Genomic DNA, 20,298 nt, shown 5'->3' with positions numbered 1-20,298 from the left:
TGTAAAACAGAGAAAAAAATTGTGGTCATAAAAACTTGATTTACTATCGACTTACTTTCTATAGACACTTCAAGTAAATTCTTTTAAATGTTATTTTGCCAAGTATATAGTGCAGTTGTACAGTATTTCTTATTGAATATAAAAAGGATTAGGTTATAAAAACCCCTTGCATTTGTGCAATAGCAACATGTAAAAACAGAGAGGAAAAATTGCGGTGATAAAACATAATTTATCATCAATATCAAAAGGCACAGGCTGTTCGAGAAAGGTGAATATATTTGCGTAAGACAGCAGATAGTTTTACACCTGAAATATCATATATTTGTGCCATATTTTCGACAATTCTGATTATGATCGCAATCTTAAAGCAGAATTATTAGGGTTATCACAAAAACTGAAACTAAAGAATTCGGTCGGACCTTATTTACTGTTACCTAGTAACAGACAGTGCGATATTCGAAAGGATGAACGCGATACAAGATTTTATTTAAGCAATAGGAAAAACTCTTTTGTGAAGTTTTGATGCCAGGTACATCAAACACATGTAGTGAAAGCGAAAATAACGAAGAGAAGATAAAATATGAAATAGTTATTAAAATTCGAGCAGTGAACGATAAACTACAAAAGGAATTACAAGTAGCATTTGACAAAAAACTGCAATTGAAACAAAAAAGTTCAAAACTTGACAAATAACTTTCAAAATCTAGATAATTTCTTGTTAAATATGAACTCTTTTCAACGCAAAATCACAACACGTGGCTCATGTTCAATTTTGGAACAGTAACGACATTCGAGTAATTTTGACACTTAGGCCGGTATTCATAGTCGAGATAAGTCATACTTATATATAAGTCGAACTTAAATGTCGTCTCAATTGCAGATTTCGGTCCAAATAAGTCGTACTTATTATAAGTCGTTCTTATTTTATAAGCTTTACTTTACAAAGTCTGACTTCATGAAGTTGAACTTATTGCAATTCATAGTGACTCAAGTGCGACTTATGTTATGAAATAAGTTAGACTTTATCAAGTCAAGGGAACCCCTGACTTATGTCAGTTTTAGCCTAAAAATGGATAACGAGTTTGAAGAAATGATTGAAGAAGTCAATGAATTGCAAGAAATTCGTGCTCCAAAGCGTTATTTGAGAAACGTCATGAACCCCTTTCAATTTTATAATGACATTGAATTCAAGAGGAGGTTTCGTTTTCACAAAAGGACGGTTTTGGATTTAATTCTTCCGAAAATAGAGAGAACTCTTGCAAAACCTAACCAGCGAGGTTTGCCAGTTCCTCCAGTTTTACAACTTCTCATTTGCTTGAGATTTTATGCCACCGGAAGCTTTCAGGTAAGTTTCATTTTATTAAAATTAATATAGCCATAACTGCAACATGTGAGGTATTCAATATATAGGTGGGGTTAGATTCCATTAATGTGCATGAAATTTGATTATTAGTAAGGTTAAATTTCCTGATCCAGTCAATTTAAATTAAAATATTAAGCATTAATAAAATTAATACAAAACAAAGCCTTCTTGCTCTTATAATGAAACTAAAATAAATTGCCAAATGTAGGGAGTTGACACTACTTTTTATATTACTTATAGATCGTCATTGGTGATCTCTGTTCACTTTCACAATCGACAGTCTCAAGGGTAGTGAACAGGGTATCAAGGATTCTGGCATTACACATACGCCATCACATAAGAATGCCATTAACGCAGTAAGAGGAAGCAACGAATCGTTTACGTTTTGAAGAACTGGGAAGGGGTGGTAATCCCAACAACCCTGTTATACCTAGTTTGGACGGTGCTATTGACTGCACGCATGTCCGTCTTTGCCACACAAAATTTGGAGACCACGCGGAATCATTTCGAAACCGGAAAAACTATTTCTCCTTGAATGTACAGGTAAAAATAATATTATTAGACTATATAACTCAACACTTTCTTAAGACAGCACACTCATTTCCAGTACATTCTTAACTAAGAAATCGCAGTCTTCATTTATTTTATATCGCTATTGTATGTTGCTGTTTAGGCTGTTGCCGGACCTGAAGGTCAATTCTTGGACATTGTATCCAGCTGGGCTGGAAGTGAGCACAACAGTCGAATATTCCAGAACTCTCGGCTCTATGTCCGTTACGTTCAAGGAGAGTTTACCGGTTGTTTACTAGGGGACGCAGGGTACTCTTGCCAGAGAATTCTGCTTACTCCCTTGTTAAATCCTGTCACTCCAGCTGACCACAGGTATTTAATATATGGATATGGGCTATGTAATGGGAAGAACAGGAGAGACCTGCTATTCTCGTTGACCATCTATGTTTATATCCAACTTTCTTGTTGAACACCTACTGTCTGTTTATGTCTAACTTATATATTAATTGAAATTTATAGGTACAACAGAGCCCACAAAAGGACGAGATGTGTAGTGGAGAGAATGTTTGGAGTATGGAAGAAGAGATTTCCTTGTCTTTCGGTTGGTCTAAGAAACAAACTCGAGAATGCCCCAAATATAATTGTTGCCTGTGCAGTGCTTCACAATTTGAGTTTGGAGATAAACGACAACTTACCAGAAGATGACCCAGATATGATTCTCCCATACGAACCTGTGCCTGTTGCACCACCTGTACAGCAACCGGGAGGTTTGGCTTTCAGGAGGGAACTGATTAACAGAGTGTTCAGGAGGCATGATGATGAAATGTAAATACATTTCACAATTAGTTTTCATATTGAGGCAATTCCATTCGTAACGGAATCACCCATTGTATTTTACTGAAGTAAAATATTTATTCATTTATGTACTTTATGAAAACATTTGAAATTGAGACGTTCTGTAACTTATACAGTACAATAAATATTGTGAAGTTTGAAACAATAACTGATTAAATTGCCTGATTACTACAATCTCAGAAATTCCAATTTAAAGGAGTTTATAAATAACAAAATTGTTCAATAATAGCCTACGTAATTCCAGAGGCGTGGCGTACATGTGACCAGTGTTACCACCACTAAACAAAATAGGTTTATTGAAGTTTTTACTACTTCTAATAATTCATTAACATTATTTGAATATAATACAAAAGGACACTACTTTCGCTGGCCGCTGTTCAGTAGACTGTGTGCGACATTGCGACATCAATGCCGAACATTGTTAACGGCAAGGGACAGTGCAACAAGCAACTCGATGGAGGACATTGACCCCTGCAGACAGTGCTGCTAGCTCGGCAACAAACATTTCGAAGTGCGCAGAAACCAAGTGCTTCTGCCGGTCATATTGGAGTGGGGATAAAGTCATTTGGCTTGAATCTGTGGTAGAGTGCAGATCGGCTCTTGGGAAGTACGGTTTACTCTAGATAATGTAATGTATCATTGTATTCATACTACGTTAGCATATTTCAGGTCAATCTTAAAGTGTAAGGTGTCCTACCTCTCTGTCCCGCCTTTCGTTATCAGTTACGGGGCGTCACAATATGTCATGCACTAAACTGAAATGGAAATGCTATGTTATAGTCTCTTGTCGCCCTTGAAAAGCAAGCAGAGCAGAGTTAATGTAACGCATACTGGGGCCCTGTTACCACTCAGCTTGACAGTAAATGCGCAAGAGCACCACAGACCAGGGAATCTAATTAATGCAGCACATATTATTCAGTGATCCTGTTAGCATTCTGTTTTACATTACATTGTCAGATTTCGGTGAGTTGGTGTCAATGTATTACCATTATAAAAAAAATATCAGCGTCGGGATCTTCTTCCAGTAGGCCTAACTGTGAGTGTAATTGTGCAGTCAAGAATCTTTTAAAACACTTTCGGTTCACGCTCTTTCGTGAAAAAAGTAATAATTGTAAATAAAGACAAGCCCACACCTGTTACGAATAATTTAAAATTAAAAGCATCTTGTGGATATGATCGACATTTCAATGTGGTACACATACTACCCTTGCCTATATGGATGTAGAAGATTGTGTGCATCGACAAACTGGAATTTCTAGTGTTTTTAATTCTGAGAGGTATACAAACTTCGCAGAAATGTTTATGAAAAAAACTTTTCAGATCTTGATGCAAAACTATGGACCTACCAGCGGGATACTCAAGGGCAGAATAGACTATCTGGACTATCCCTAATGTTAATAGAAAAACCTCTTCTCTTGAACACGAAAGAAGGGACGGTAATACCCATGCAATACCCACACCACGCCACTGGTTGTTACGAATTGTAATTGTGTACTTTGACATAAAACAATTAATAGGTTATAGAAATAACGTTAAATAATAAACAAGGAATGTTAAATTAAAAAGTGATTTTGCTGTTGTGAATAATAATAATAATAATAATAATAATAATAATAATAATAATAATAATAATAATAAAGATAAAGGATCTAGTTAATTGTTACCGGATGACTTCATATAAATATGATTGGACAGTCTTATTTATTAATAAACAATAACTATCTTCAATTTTAAAGATACATATTTACGTTATGATTTTTTAAATGATAGCACGTATTATTATTATTATTATTATTATTATTATTATTATTATTATTATTATTATTATTATTATTATTATTATTATTACTATTATTACTAATGAAATCGCTTGCACATTATGCCTAGCTATGTCAACCTTTGAGCTTTAGCTAGCTCAATATCTATCAGCTGTTCTTTCTTCTTGGCCACACGCAACATAATTTCTGCAGTTTCCAGTTCTAATTTTGTCTTCTTTATTTCTAACTGCAATAATGCAGCGCTTTGATCCTTGAAAACTACATTTCTGTGCTTTCTTGTTTGAACCCTTGGAGCTGCTGCTTCTATTGATGCTGTTGGAGTTGCCATCTCTGCTGTTTCAGTTTCAGCTTCAACCGAGTTGGCTGGACCAGCAGTGGAAGGAGATACGTCCTCGGAAGGCTTTGTTGCGAGTTGTACTTCCTCTGCGAGCATAACTGTAATGTAAACAACATCTCAACTCACTCATTATGTTCTGTAGAATATTCTTCTTCATTCTATCACTTGTTGGATCTAGTTACCTGCTTTTTTCAGTTGGTTATTTAAAGACGCTGTATCAAATACTGGGTTATTTAACGTCGATGGGATTGGTGATAGCGAGATGGTATTTTGCAAGATGAGCCGAAGATTCTCCATAGATTTTTTACATTTGCCTCACAGTTGGGGAAAACCTTGGAAAAACCCAATCACGTAGTCAGTCCAAGAGGGATTCGAACCCACGTAGCAGCGCAACTCCGGATCAGAAGGCAAGCTAACTGAGCTATGTCAGTGGCCTAGTTATCTGTTACTGGTTCAATTCAAGTAAATATAATTGAATAATTTTTTATTATAAATAATAACTAGTTTCCATTCTAAAGATACATATTTACGCTACGACAATTTTTTTAAATTATAGCCCAACCGCTTTTTGCTGCTTAACACTATCTTCCATCTTTTCATCAAAGATGAATAGGCTAAGAAGCAAATTAAATGTTAAATAGATATTCACTGCTTACCTTCTAGTTCACTCTCCAGCATATCGGAGTCAATAGCTCCCGGAATGTGGACCATTATATGCGGTGATATTTGGGCCACAGTTGGATCAATGTCCTCCACAATTACTGGTGGGCCACCCCCTGTAGCCATTGCTGCCTGACGTTCTTTCGTCAAAACATTACGCTGATGGCATTTTATATTCGCCCATAGTTTCCTCAGTTGTTTTTCATTTCTCTAGAATCATTATAACGAAATTACAATAAAATTCCCAACTCCGCATAAAATAACTTCATAATTTATTTATTTATAATAATATACTTTATTCAAAGAAAATATTTTAGGAAGGTGTACTTACATGTTCGACAATATTTATGGACGAATTAAATTCCTCAGTAATCTTCACCCAACATTCGTATTTTTGTCTTGAAGATACTGAATCTGTCTTCTTATTCTCTAAGATCGTGGAATATTTAAGGATAATTTCTTTTAATACTTCCTTTTCTAGAGAAGTAAAATGTTTACTTTTTCTCTTCCCTTCCATTTCAACTTTATCCTACAGACGCTATGTATAATGTACAAATTTGGAGACAAAAGAAAAACGAAATTGGAGACAAAAGAAAAACGAAATTGGAGACAAAAGAAGAACGACCGTCTGATTCACATTGTTGTGACAATGGCCTTGTAATTTCTCATACCAATAAGTTCGACTTATTTATATACACATAAGTTACACTTATTGAATGAAACTTAACAAAGTACGACTTATTGGCAGACTATGAATACCGTAATCATATAAGTTAAGATTTTCCAATAAGTATAACTTAACAAAGTCAAACTTATTGAACAAATAAGTCACTGACTATGAATACCGGTCTTACAGGGTTACAGAGAACTGGAAAACAACTACGTATAGGTTATTATGGACGAACATCAAATGCCACCAACGGAATGTTTTGACCAAAGAACGCCAGACAGTGATGGCTACACGAGGTGGTCTTCCAGTAAAAATGTGAAGGACATTGATCCACCTGTAGCACAAATAATCCCTCGCACAATGGTCCAAGTTCCAGGAGCGGTTGACTCCGATATGATTGCGAGTGAAGTAGAAGGTAAGCAGTGTTACATTCAATATTCTTTCTTGAACTTTTAATTTTTTTCTCAGCCTATTAGCTATTATTTGTTAATAAAGAAAATTATCAAATCATATTTACATGAAGCGAGGTAATAGGTAACTAGACCTAACAAGTGATAGAATGAAAAAGAATAAAGCCTACACAACATAATTAGCCAGTTGACATAGCCTACGTATTGTTTACATTGCAGTTGTGTTCGTAGAAGTAGAGGGAGCACGTCTTGCACCAAATCCTTCCAAGGACGTATCCCCCTCTACAGCTGGACCATCCAACTCAGTTGCAGCTGAAACAACAGCAACTCCAGCAGCACCAGTGGATTACACAAGAAAGCGCAGGAATGTAGTTTTGAAAGAACATAGTGATTCATTATTTCAGTTTAAAAAAATGAAGACAAAATTAGAATTAGAAGTTGCGGAAATTGTGTTGCGCGAACAACTTATTGATACTGAGCTAGCAAAAAATATAAAAGGTCAAAGGTTGGACATTTGTTGGCATAACTAAGCATAATTATGGTACAGACTACTATATTTCATTATAGACAAAGTGCATGTAAAAGATTTTCGTTATCGCGTCAATATTGTTGTTCAAGTCTTTGAAATGGAAACGGCACGCGCTTTAACTGCCATTTAGCTCTTTGTCACTTCACTGTGTTGCCGGATCTTAGTTAATAGTAGCAACAATTAGAATATTAAATATTTTTCTAGGTTTAGATACCACGGAGAAAAACTAAATGTGGCAATGCCGCACATGTTTAAAGTGGGTCTGGTGGTTAGAGTAATTATTATCACTTTTTACAAGTCAATGGAACTGAGATCGGAAGCCCACAAACAAATGCCGCTTGTCCATAATGAAAACAGGACTACTATAGTTATCAAATACTTCAATCGGTTATTGTTTAAAACTTCATAGTATTCGTTGTTAACATTACAAATTGTCTCAATTTTAAATGTTTTGGTAAGTCACATAAATGAATAAATATTTTACTTCAGTGAAATTCATTTACATCTTGTCATCATGCCTCCTAAACACTCTGTTAATCAGTTCTCCCTGAAAGCCTGCTGTGCAGGTGATGCAACAGACACAGGTTCTTATGGATGAGTCGTTACATCTGGATCATCATCTGGTAAATTGTCATTTCTCTCCGAATTCGAACTGTGAAGCAATGCACAGGTAACAATAAATTATATTTGGGACATTCTCGAGTTTGTTTTTTATACCAACCGAGAGATAAAGAAATCTCACCTTCTATACCTCAAGCATTCTCTACACTACATTAATTCTCGTCCTTTTTTCGGCTCTATTGTACCTATAAAGTTTAAAGTGCCAGCCCATATTTCCACAACTCCTTACATTTGACAATTTATTTACTTCCATTATGACAGTCAGAAAACTTAATTGGTTACTGTGGTTGCATGTTCGGTGAGGTATACGCTCCTTGAAGCCCTGAACCAGTGGGAAGGATAGCTGCGAATATATTGAATAACCGGTTGTGGACAGCTGATAAGGAGTAGTCCTCTAGCTTGGGGATTGGGCGAAGGGCTAACAATCCATCACAGTAAAAAAGAGCTTGTTACGAAACCCCAACATAAGCCTCGAAATGGGATTACAGCAAAGAAATAAGATTATGACATTTGATGCTTGAAATGTCACGAGTCTTTATAGATCAGGATGGGTAATATTAGTAGCAAAAGAACTAGCTAGATAATTATGGAATAGACTTTGTGAGAGTACAGGGAGTTAGGTTAGATGAGAATGGCCTATCACCAATTTGGAAGAGGATTCTTTATTCATAAAAAGAGATGAGCAGGGCATGTAACACGTATGGGTGAATCCAGAAATGCCTATAGAATGTTAGTTGGAAGACCTGAGGGGAAAAAGACCTTTGAGGAGACCGATAATAGTAAAATGGATTTGAGGGAGTTGGGATATGCTACTAGGGACTGCATTAATTTTTCTCAGGATAGGGACCGATGGCGGGCTTATGTGAGGCCGGCTATGAACCTCCGGGTTCTCTCATTTGTAAGTTTGACAGCAAGAAGGATTTGTTTTCCATTCATTTTATGAATACATAACAATTTAATTTAAATTGACTGAATAAGAGAATTTAATCTTACTAATACTCAAATTTTATGCGTATTAAAGAAATCTAACATTACCAATATATTGAATATCGTACCTCATTTATATTATAGAATACGGTTATGGTTATATTTTAAGAACATTAAACTTATTTCAAAGTTTTTCGTGGCATAAAATCTCAAGTGAACAAGAAGTAGTAATCTAGAAGAGCTGGTAAACCTGTCTCGGTTTTGTAAGAGTTCTTTCCACTTTCGGAAGTATTGATTCCAAAATCTTTTGCGAAAACGAAACCTCCTTTTGAATTCAAGATCATTATAAAATTCAAAGCAACCCATGATGTTTCGCAAGTAACGCTTTTGGGCGCAAATTTCCTGCATTTCAATAACTTCCTCGGCCAATTCTTTATAAAAGTTATCAATTTTTAGGTTAAAACTGACATAAGTCAGGGGTTCCCTTGACTTGATGAAGTTTAACTTATTTCATAAGTCGCACTTGAGTCACTATGAATTGCAATAAGTTCAACTTTATGAAGTCGGACTTTGTAAAGTAAAGCTTATAAAATAAGCACGACTTATAATAAGTACTACTTATTTGGACCGAAATCTGCAATTGAGACGAGATTTAAGTTCGACTTATATATAAGTATGACTTATCTCGACTATGAATACCGGCCTTAGTGTAATTTGGAAAAGACGTTCAGAATATGTAAGGAATATTGTAAGTTACCCCTTACCCAGTGCATATACTTTACGCAAACGTCTTTCGCCAGGCTTAAAATGGAGAAAAATACGGTGTTGTGTTACGATAGAATGAAAATAGGCAGTGATATTATTATTATTATTATTATTATTATTATTATTATTATTATTATTATTATTATTATTATTATTATTATTATTATTATGTTATGAGTTATGACCAGGCTTCGAGACTTTGGACTCGGTACAATAAGTTTACTATGCATGCACTATAGGTTGTTGAAACGCTACAGGTAGATAGAGATGTCTTAAGGTAACAACGTTGGTATTTAGAGTAGAGTACGGTAGTATGGGGGAAACACACATAGGTACATTCTGAAAGTAAATATACATTACACAATGATAATGGCAAAAGAATGTGAAAAGCATTTATTCTCCTGTCTTTTATAAGCATTTGTGTTTAATTGTACACAGTGTTAATGGTGGAAATAAGCATGTAGCAATTTTAATTTTTTTTCATTTATCCTATTGGTCGTCTTTAGGAAGTGCAGTTACAGTACCAATTGCAATGTACTACAAGATACATTCTCAGTGTCTCAAACGTAAACCTTTTTCGGTTATCTGCTAAACACAGTTTGTACTGTGAAAAGCTACGCTCTACGTCGCATGACGTGATAGGAGCAAAACGAAAAAACCTAACATCATTGCAGTCTCTAAGAGACAGTCCTTTATTCTCGGGTGACTCTATGTCCACTAATTTGAAGTTTATGTTACTCAATGTTCCATATCCGTTATTTTTACATAAAATTGATTTCCACTTCTGTTTTACACATTCAGTAACCGGTGTACCTGATGTCTCATTAATTGTCTGCATTATTTTCTAAATTAATTTGAGGGCTTCCGGCATCTCTTGCTCTGACTTTTCTAACCGTGTAATAGTTTCAGACACAGTTTGTGTGAAAACCAAATTATTCATCAGAACCTTCAAATCCAGAGCGTTTTCCTTTGCGTATTTGTTGGCATTTATTCTACAGTACCTCCACCCACTGTACGCTTTACCACTATATTCAGTATGCCGTTAAGCGGATTTCCCACTGAACTGCTCTATCGGGTCCGAAGTCTCAAAGCCTGGTTATGACCCAACAAGCGACTGTTTCTATGGACCATACAATAAAATTATGATCATACTTGATCGTAGTTTGACGGAAAAATGAAAGCAACCTATTAATTATGTTTGATTGCACTATCACACTTCTATTATTATTAAAAATAATAATCTCTGTACAAGCCTCTTGTTTTGAAGTACATGCATTCAGTGACATGGGGTCTCATAATCAGAAACTACGGGAAGACTTATGAATTAGTGTAGTGTTAGTCAGAATCATATTTCAAATGCTGTGACATCTGGGCGTAGAATCTGAGGTTAGTGTGATATATCGCACGCGTTGAAATTAATGAGGAATCATTTACTACAGGCCTTCACTGGGTTTGTTTCGGAAACTGGACAAAATGTTAGACCAGCAGTATCAGAAGATTTGAAACATCCGGGGGAAGGGGGTTAACAATGACAGTTAAATCGAAGTTTTAAAGTAAATAATTATGAAAAAAGTGAGTTGATTGAAATGTTAGCCGGTTGTAGGCCTATTTCGTAACGATTGAAGAAGAAATATCTGTGTGTGTATACTGCAAGCAAACTCTTCTATTGTGAAGAAAAAAAACTGTGAAAGTAAGAAATTCAACTGGTTACAGTGTGTTTCACGGAGAAATATTCGTCCTTCTGTTGGGTGTGGTTGACAAATTTGAAAAGTTTTGAGAAGTAGCATGGGACTACATTAAACAAGTTCAAAAACGTAGCACAAATATTTGCTAATATGTCCGCCGAGTTAGCTCTGTGGTAGCGTGCCTGCCTCCAGACTAGCCGGCCCGTGTTCGATTCTCGGCGGGGTCAGAAATTTTCATGTAAAATTTCTACCTCGGGACTAGGAGAGATAGCGGTACACAACTTCTAATCACTATCGTCCCGACGCTGTTATTCCCGTCGTGACTCCTCCTCTTTGCTTACGTCTTAGGAAGTGAAGGCTCTATAAAGTCTAGGTAGGTAGTATCGTTCGCCATTTTGTTCTTTCGTTGCCGAGCTACCAGATGAGGAATCTATTTGCCACACCGTTAAACATTATCATGTCGTAGCTCCTATGATAATAAATCAAACGCACTGTAATTCAGTAAATAATTGAGCGGCAAATAACGTCTTCGTGTGCTTTCTGAGAACGCCAACGAAAGAGCCAAAAGAGCAGGCGATTATATTAAGTATTTATCGAGCCTTAAGAAATGAATAACCTTCTTCGTCAGCGAATCACAAGAGGCACACGTTTAAATGTAGCCGACCTGCAACGCGATTGACTGCCGGAAATTAGAGCGACGGGACTATAGATTGTGCACCAATATGGCTGGGTTAAATCCCAAATCTCTCCGCAGTTCATATGAAGAGAAGGCATATGTCACTGTTGATAGTGATTCGTCCGTCGGATGGGGACGTTAAGCCTGGCGGCCCCCTTGGTGCTATTCGACAGGAGTAGGCTACGTACTGGCACCGGGTTTCCCCTTCTCCCTTCATCATCACTCATCTCCAGACTTACACGAACAGTTACACATACACTCACCCTAGTACACGACATAATTCGCCACAGATACACATCACTTACAGCGTGACCCGCTGAAGTGGTGTACAAATATAAAATGGGTCACAGTTCTGCCATCTATCCGCAATATGCGGAACCCGAATCACGAAAGTGAAGTGGGTGGGCATTGGATACACACACATATTCGCCAATATACCGTACTGAACGAAAATATATCTAGTAGGTCTATAGATCCATAGATCCAAAAATGATGCTCCACAACTCGATCATCATGAAAGCTGTCAACAAACGTTGACAAGGGCAGAAAAGTAAATTGTCTACAACTAGCTGTAAAACAGCGAAGAAAATTAAGAAAATTGCCAACTACAGTATATTTTTATTTTAGTTTTTTATTTAACGACGCTGTATCAACTACGAGGTTATTTAGTGTCGATCTACAGCGTGGCTAACGAGAAAGACAGGCTATGGCGCGACGTCACATTCTTAGTCATAGCATGGCCAACATTGAACAAGTTTATATGTATGTAAATGCACGTTTAACATGAGTTTAATATAGTAATTCCTTTGTTTTTTAGAACTTTGAACATGTATTTATATTAGGCGATTGTCAAGATGACCATGACTAGACCATGATAATCACGTGACTTCTCTTTAGCCATGATCTACAATATATAATGTCAGCATAATAACATAATGTTCTTCTTAGAGTGTTATTCTGTATTATTTTCTTATCCCTATTGTAAAGAAATAAGTATTTTAACAATGCTCCACGATCTCTAAACAGCTTACAATAATTGAAAAATTTTTTGGGATCAAAATGGGCTTTTTATGAGTGCCATAATTATTTTCGGTGCATTGCTTTCCACAGTACGAGGCATGTTACAAGTCCAGCCTTGACGGCAGATGACGTCACGAGCAGTGGGGGTGTTTCTCTCGTTGCCAGTATCTTCTATTCTATTTTCCTTGGATCTAGCTCTGTCAGGGATGAGGCAGGATGGTCCAATATTCGCTGGTTTCCTTATGTTAGGCATTTCATAATTCTGTCGAGACACGTGTCTCAGGGTATGATAATCGACCCCACCATCAGGTTTGAAACGTACAAAGGACAGCCCGAAGACGTACATGAGGAGAAACGAGCAATCTACGTTCCAACCATTCCGTATTATAAAGATAAATACCAACTTCACGATATCAGTGTTACGGGATTGATGTTTGGAGCAAGAGGAACGATACTCTACTTCTCTTCTCAATTCTGTAAGACCCCAGGACTGCACAAATCTTTTCTGAACGAACTGGCCCTCCTCATAATTAAAGAGTCAGTCAAACTTTTACGGAACCACGTATATGGACTCTAATTCAGTGTATGGAAAAAAAATTGACGCACCATTATCATTTTTCCTTTTCCTTCTTAGCTTCCACTGATTCTTTACTTGAATTTTTTTTCTTCTGTAAACTGCCTTTGTTTGTTTGTTTGTTTGTGTATTTGTTTGCCTTCTTTCTTACTCTTTTAGCTCTCATCTTCTATTTTGTTCTTGTATTGGTTTATATGTTTTGTCTAATGGCAGCCTCTAATTTGAGGAAGCTAATAAAATAAATAAATAAACATCTATCACAATGTGACGAAATTAGAATCCTTCATATGTCTGAGGCCTTTGAACAATGGTCCACCGTTACTTATATTGCGGATCTTCCAAACAGTCCAGAGTCTCAAAAATGCTGGGATCTTGTTCTTGCTTCCAAAACTTTTGACAACCTTCTTGTGTCTTCCTCCTCAGAGTTTGACAGAGCCCGTTTTCTTGCTTTACGAGAAAAAGAATCAAGATGCTGGCTTCAAGCCTTACCTTCTTCCAACATAGGCACCTTAATGGATAATACGTCCTTTAAGATTGCTATTGCCTTAAGGCTTGGCGTTAAAATTTGTTTTCCACACAAATGTATTTGTGGTGCAGATGTCGATTCTTCTGGCCTCCATGGATTAAGTTGCCTCAAAAATTCTGGACGAATTTCCAGACACGTCATGATTAACGACATCATTAAAAGAGCCCTAATTTCCGCCGGTTTTCCTACCATCCTAGAACCCTATGGCATAAACCGTTCCTATGGCAAACGTCCAGATGGCTTAACTTTAACACCATGGTCCAAAGGCAAATCACTTTTATGGGATGCCACTTGTCATAACACCTTCGCTTCTTCTTATTTGCCCAAAACTTCCAAACTCGCTGGGTCAGCCGCTGCATCTGCTGTGACAATTAAACGCAATAAGTATCTCGATCTTCTGGATAGATATAATTTTGTCGTTTTTGCCGTAGAATCTATGGGCCCATGGTGTTCCGAGGCGAAGTTGTTAACTTCTGATATCGGCAAGTATTTATCAGCACTTAGCGGTGACTTTCGCTCTACGCCTTTCCTCCGCCAAAGAATTAGTGTTGCCATTCAACGAGGGAACGCTATAAGTGTTATGGGGACTTTTCCAGAATCTAAATCATTGAAAGAAATATTCTATTTCGTGTAGAGCTGTAGACAGTATTTCTCATCCTTTAATTTTGTTGCTAATTTCTAGTTTGTCCCGCACTCAATTGTTTATTATTTTATATGTTGTACAATATTATAGTATTGTATAATTTTGGTTGTTTAGTTTTCCTACCATTTTTTATTGTTTTATTAAAATTATAGCATATATTAATCTACTGCATCTTATAGGATACTTTGTGAATTTAAGGGTTAATAGCATTTTCAGATCGCCGACTGGCGAAGCACAGAGAAGGCTGGTTCGGGCACGAATGGTATTTCCTGCCTTTAACTCAAATATACCGCGAACCTTAGCGCAGTCCGTTAGTGTGTGTTCAAAATATGCCTAGCTGGGGGAGTAGTTACTGACCTAAGCGTTACTTCGGCGCAGAGATTACAACGTGTTCATAATATGTGCGTCCGTTTCGTCTGCAATATTCGCAGGGCTGATCACGTAACACCATCCCTCGAAATGTTGTCCTGGCTCCGTCTAGAAGATCGTAGGAAAATCCAATGTCTTTCCCTTCTCTTTCACATATTGCATTTCTCCACTCCTGTCTATCTTGCGTCTCGTTTTCAAAATTTATCCACCCGCCATAGCCTAGACACACGATCACAACACTCCTCAATATTATCCATTCCCTCCCACCGAACATCCTCATATTCATCTTCTTTCACTGTGGCTGTTCCTCGACTTCGGAATTCCCTGCCGAGTAATGTCAGGGACTGTCAGACTTCAAACCAATTTAAGAATAGGCTAACGAAATATTTTTCTAACAATTCTTGTTAACAATAATAGCTGTTTCAGGTTTCTCAATGTTTAATGGTTATATATATCACAGATAACTATCTAAATTATCTCATTATTATTATTATTATTATTATTATTATTATTATTATTATTATTATTATTATTGTTATTATTATTATCACTATTTCTTACCAATGTTTATTATTGCCTCACTAACATTACTTATCCAACTTTCATTATTTATTTCATGTTGTTTTATGGTCTAGATATTAAAGTAATAATTATGTAACCAATTCTATTCAATTAGAATTAGAGTCTGGCTGGGCGGAAGAGAAGGCCTATTGGCCTTAGCTCTGCCAAATTAAATAAATAAATTATTATTATTATTATTATTATTATTATTATTATTATTATTATTATTAGTAAAATAGATCAGAATTTTTTTCTGTACTCTAAGATTCAGGTACAAAATATTTAAAAAATATAGGCTAATACAATAAGCTTAAGTGCAAGAATCCAGAATCCGTGCAGTATTATGATAAACTTGATATTTATTTATTTGGATTTATTTGATTTTTTATTTACTTATTTATTTATTTATTTATTTATTTACTTACTTATTTATTTATTTATTTATTTATTTATTTATTTATTTATTTATTTATTTATTTATTTATTTATTTATTTATTGTTGAACATAACAGGTAAAGCCCAATTACAATGTTCAAGACTGACAAACTAATTTATAAAACATAAACAAGGAAAAGGAAACATAGGTACACTTATTAAAAACTGAAACAAAATAGAAAAAAAAAGAGAGAAATTGAAATAAGGTGTGAAAGTAGCTTCAAATAATTAACCAACAACAATATGTTGAATCGGTAAACGAGAGGAGTAGTCTTTCCATCAAGTTACAGCACCAATATTTATACATTACCAGTGGACGAATGCCAAGTTACGATACCCCATACGTATGTGTGTTCCAACTCCAGAACATTCAAACTGATCAAATCCCTTCGGATTGCTGTCTCCGTTACCATCCCGCTTCCGAGAGTCTGTCTCGCTGGCGTCCCCCTTCCGAGTGTCTGTAGCTTAGAATTTAGCTATCCAGCAAGACTAGGTTCCTGCCCTTTCCTCGCTTAGGCCCGTAACACACTTGAAGAGTTTTCGCCAGCGAGAAATGTGTTGCGAGAAAATTCGAAGATCGATAACATGGATTCAAATGGACGTCCATATACTGGGAGAGATTCTCGTTCGAGGCAAAAACCTCGCGCGAGTTTTTCGCTGGAATCGGTAGCTCAGCGAATTTTCTTGACACATTTATCAAAGATGTTTGACATTTATACTCTTTATGACGATTGAATGTAGAAAAAGGTATCACAGGTGGTGATGAATTGTATTGTTTTTATTTGAGAATGAGGAAAGATGGCTGATAATAATTGCAGTCAGAAACTTGTCGAACTTGTACGATGTCATCCGTAGGCCTATTTATATGATACACGAGATGAAAACTATAAAAACACGAAACTTAAATAAGAAATCTGGAGACAAATATCAGATTATCTGAAAATAAATAGGGCTACATTTTATTTTGATGAGATTTAATAGTATTAATTAAACATTTGAAATAATGTATCTATATAGCTGAACAGTTTACATAATTTTAATCAGAACATAGCAAAGAATCCCCTATCATATCATGAATGGCAAAAAACTGAGGTCCATTCAACCTGAAATAATGCCTAAACGTATCATCATTCAAATCGAAACCAGTGTCCAAAACTCGCTCTTATTTTCGTAAGATACAATGTGATTTTCAGATATTTCTGGCTTTAATTTAGGCCTACTTTTTCTTTTCATTAACAAATTATGTTCATGTAACTCCATTTTCTCATCATCTGAATACTCAGATTCAACATAGCATACATACATAATTTGTAAAATACGGCAATATACTTACAGGCTATATATTTAAGTATGACAATATACGTAAATACATAACCTATAATATTTCCCCCAACGAATCATTACTATAATCAGAAAATGCTTTCTGCATGAAGGCAGTGCATAGATGATCATTGCGAGGTGTGATCTGTGATAACGAGAACTCGCCAAGTGTGTGGAGGAAGGCTCTTCGCCTTTTTCTCGCAACACAATTCTTGCTAGCGAAAACTCTTCAAGTGTGTTCCCGGCCTTACCTATCAGAGTGCTGAATTGGAGTAAAATCGCTCGCTTGAACTCGGTCGAATGTCGCACGCTCGAGCGAGATAAGATAGGTCGTGATACGCTCGTAATAAATAGAAGCACACGGTCATCTCACCGACATGTCTTATCTTGTATGGAAGGCTATAGATAAGATACACATATGTTTTGCTCACACGGTAAAAAATAAGGCTTTATTTTCTGCGTTTATGATAAACGTCTAATGGAACGTACCAAAACAGTAACATGAAGTTATAAATAAAATAGTATGAAAAACTTCGATATACAGTTATTATTCCTAATTAATAATTATTCAATATTTGATTTACCACATATATAATATGATAGGTCCATACATAGTGTTCCGCCTATATACTGCGACAATGTAGAAACGTTTTACTAAATATTATTGATAAAGCAGTAGATTAATAACAATATTAGTACAGAGATAACGTCACAGAAAATATAATAAAACGAATAATCATGCCGCACAACTGTTACAGACCCAAAGATTGATACACTAATTATTAGAGTTTATTATTATTATTATTATTATGATTATTATTATTATTATTATTATTATTATTATAGAAAACTTGATACATTTCTTGTATTATCGTGATTGTGTTCTCCGTTTATAATAATTATTGTACATTTACATCCAATAACATCTATCAGATATGGCAAAAACGAAATCACTCCTGTGTGGGGGAAAAAAAACATTTACCTACAACATTTATATTACATTTTAAAGCAAGTTTCGTACTTGTACTATGGAGAGGTTAGTTAAACACTGCAAAGTTTTGAAATGATAAACATCTATGATGTTACTACACAGTTCATTACTGTAACAAGAATGAATGTTTAACACTCGGCTTTTACCGTTCGAGGATTTATCGCTCGCGACAATTTTAGCCATCATGCATGTGCGCTATCGGATTATGCTATGAACTACTTGGCGCTCGAGCGAACATGACCGATGCAGACCTCTGTTACCTATGTACCCGTGCTGCTGTGACGTAACGGTTATGAAAGGAAATGTCCGTAAATATACATACACCTGAAAATGGTTGCGTTTATGGATGTAAGCCGATCTCGCTGACTGAGCCGGCATACACGGCACACTTAATGTCATCTATCATCCCATATCTTCTTCTGTTATATGATTATGAGGAAATCATTAAAAAGAGGAACTTGATAACACTGGCTATTTGTATCCACATTTGTGTTGCAGGATTCTACCGTGTTAACTATGATGCACTAACGTGGTCTCTCATCAAGAAACAGCTTATAGAAAATCACACAGTCATTCATATTAACGACCGGACCAAGCTGTTGAACGATGCTTTTAATCTGGCTTCTAGAAACTTGCTGAATTTAACTTTTCCAGTAAGGCTTGGTTTCTACCTTGCTAATGAGAAGCAACCTCTTCCATGGTATGTGTACTTCCGTGGTGTACAGGAGCTTATAGACGTAACACATAACAAAAGAGAACGTGAATGTTTGAACGTAAGTGGTAACTCCTATTTATACTTTTAAATTATGATAATGATTGAAACTAATTTATAAAATTACTTCATAAATCTATGGTTTGCACCTTATTATCCTCATCGTTGTCATTGTCATCGATACCATTGTCATGATGATCCCTCCAACTAATACCTCCATCTATAATTCTTTTATACTCGACCATGCCGAAATGTAATAATTATACACCTGGTAGCAGTCCTTTAATGCATGCCATTAAAGTACACCTATTCATTAAAGTTCAGGTTTTCGATTATTCTCGGATATGCAATCGAAAGAGAACTAGCAAAACGTCACGCAGGCTGGAAATCCAATATTGTCGCAGAAGGTTATGTTCTGTTACTATAATAATTAGCGTTAATTGTAAATAATATTCAAATAAATTCAATTTGCCATCTCGTTTTTCAACGTCGAATTCAATTTCAAGGTTATATCAAGTTTAACGTTTATCTTACTCTCTAGGTTATATCAAGGTCGCCGACATTTGTTGCCCGGAAAAAAATCAATACCTTCGCGTCTGCGCACATCTCACAATTTACGAGATTGCACAAGGTCAGTTCGCTCCCCAGTCACATAAGAATAGCATGAATACTTATAAATAATTTCAAGTTAGAAATATGGTCGAGCATAAAAAGTCGTATGAAACTTGCCTATAATGGTAATTAAGACGCTCGTATGAAAATTATGAAACTCGCTTGCGCTCGTTTCATAAACATCCTCGCGTCTTAATTACTATCTTTATAGGCTCGTTGCATAATGTACTATTAATTAACAGGGTAGAAGGGGGCAGGTTGGCTCAAATTTTACGTTTAATTTTTTTTGTGTAATTTGTATAGCATTTTATGAAATCCTCAAAGATGGTCGTTCTACATGGTTCTTTGGCTATATGGTGAGATATTTGAATTTAGATTTCACCACGATTTAAATTCGAATTTTTGTATTATTTCGAGACACGCAGATTGAGTCAACTTACCCCACCCTGGAGGCAGGTTGACACATGGCATGGGGTACATTGGCTACATGTTAACTGCAAACTGCATATATGATTGGATTTTCTTGAATTTAGAATTTATTTCTTTACACAGGCAAGTGATTCAATATGATGACAGGTTAAATAACCTAAGATGTTGATAAAGTGTCGTAAAATAACCTAATAAAAATCAATATATGATGAACACATAAATATATAACCATTGAGTTAAACACTCAGATAAAAGAAGAACTGAATCCTAGAAAAACAAGGTAGAAAAATTAATTTTCAACTTGCAAATTACTATATATC

The 20,298-nt window shown here is 35.8% G+C and overlaps 3 protein-coding genes across 3 annotated transcripts in view; 2 read left to right on the top strand and 1 right to left on the bottom strand.

Moving 5' to 3' along the window:
* The window catches only part of LOC138691197 (putative aminopeptidase-2), a 155,663-nt gene that overhangs the window by 48,363 nt on the left and 87,002 nt on the right, over nucleotides 1-20,298 (top strand). Inside the window, exon 10 of the mRNA XM_069812984.1 lies at nucleotides 18,724-18,998. Coding sequence (XP_069669085.1) covers nucleotides 18,724-18,998 — 275 coding nt within the window. The remainder of the gene's footprint in view (nucleotides 1-18,723; nucleotides 18,999-20,298) is intronic.
* Nucleotides 1,070-3,812, top strand: LOC138716458 (putative nuclease HARBI1). The gene is made up of 4 exons (XM_069849571.1): nucleotides 1,070-1,345; nucleotides 1,727-1,906; nucleotides 2,037-2,245; nucleotides 2,393-3,812. The coding sequence occupies exons 1-4, from the start codon at nucleotides 1,070-1,072 to the stop codon at nucleotides 2,700-2,702; spliced, it is 975 nt and encodes a 324-aa protein (XP_069705672.1). The 3' UTR covers nucleotides 2,703-3,812.
* On the bottom strand, nucleotides 4,575-6,258 carry LOC138691198 (myb/SANT-like DNA-binding domain-containing protein 3). Its single transcript, XM_069812985.1, has 3 exons — nucleotides 5,835-6,258; nucleotides 5,500-5,713; nucleotides 4,575-4,941 (listed from the first exon to the last, which is right to left on the bottom strand). Exons 1-3 carry the CDS (start codon nucleotides 6,018-6,020, stop codon nucleotides 4,616-4,618), a joined length of 726 nt encoding a protein of 241 aa, XP_069669086.1. The 5' UTR covers nucleotides 6,021-6,258; the 3' UTR covers nucleotides 4,575-4,615.

Source organism: Periplaneta americana, chromosome 16 (genome assembly GCF_040183065.1).
Source record: "Periplaneta americana isolate PAMFEO1 chromosome 16, P.americana_PAMFEO1_priV1, whole genome shotgun sequence".
NCBI classification, from domain to species: domain Eukaryota; kingdom Metazoa; phylum Arthropoda; class Insecta; order Blattodea; family Blattidae; genus Periplaneta; species Periplaneta americana.
Note: the sequence above shows the minus strand (reverse complement) of the source record. Positions and strands in the feature narration are given on the sequence as shown.

What these genes read in the sequence shown, in the direction of transcription:
- LOC138716458 (XM_069849571.1), top strand. Translation starts at nt 1,070, where the DNA reads ATGGATAACGAGTTTGAAGAAATGATTGAAGAAGTCAATGAATTGCAA. An exon ending in ATGCCACCGGAAGCTTTCAG is followed by an intron (nt 1,346 to 1,726) that starts GTAAGTTTCATT and finishes ACGCAGTAAGAG; the next exon opens with GAAGCAACGAATCGTTTACG. An exon ending in GTCACTCCAGCTGACCACAG is followed by an intron (nt 2,246 to 2,392) that starts GTATTTAATATA and finishes TGAAATTTATAG; the next exon opens with GTACAACAGAGCCCACAAAA.
- LOC138691198 (XM_069812985.1), bottom strand. Translation starts at nt 6,020, where the DNA reads ATGGAAGGGAAGAGAAAAAGTAAACATTTTACTTCTCTAGAAAAGGAA. An exon ending in CCATAAATATTGTCGAACAT is followed by an intron (nt 5,714 to 5,834) that starts GTAAGTACACCT and finishes TAATGATTCTAG; the next exon opens with AGAAATGAAAAACAACTGAG. An exon ending in GCTGGAGAGTGAACTAGAAG is followed by an intron (nt 4,942 to 5,499) that starts GTAAGCAGTGAA and finishes TTTACATTACAG; the next exon opens with TTATGCTCGCAGAGGAAGTA.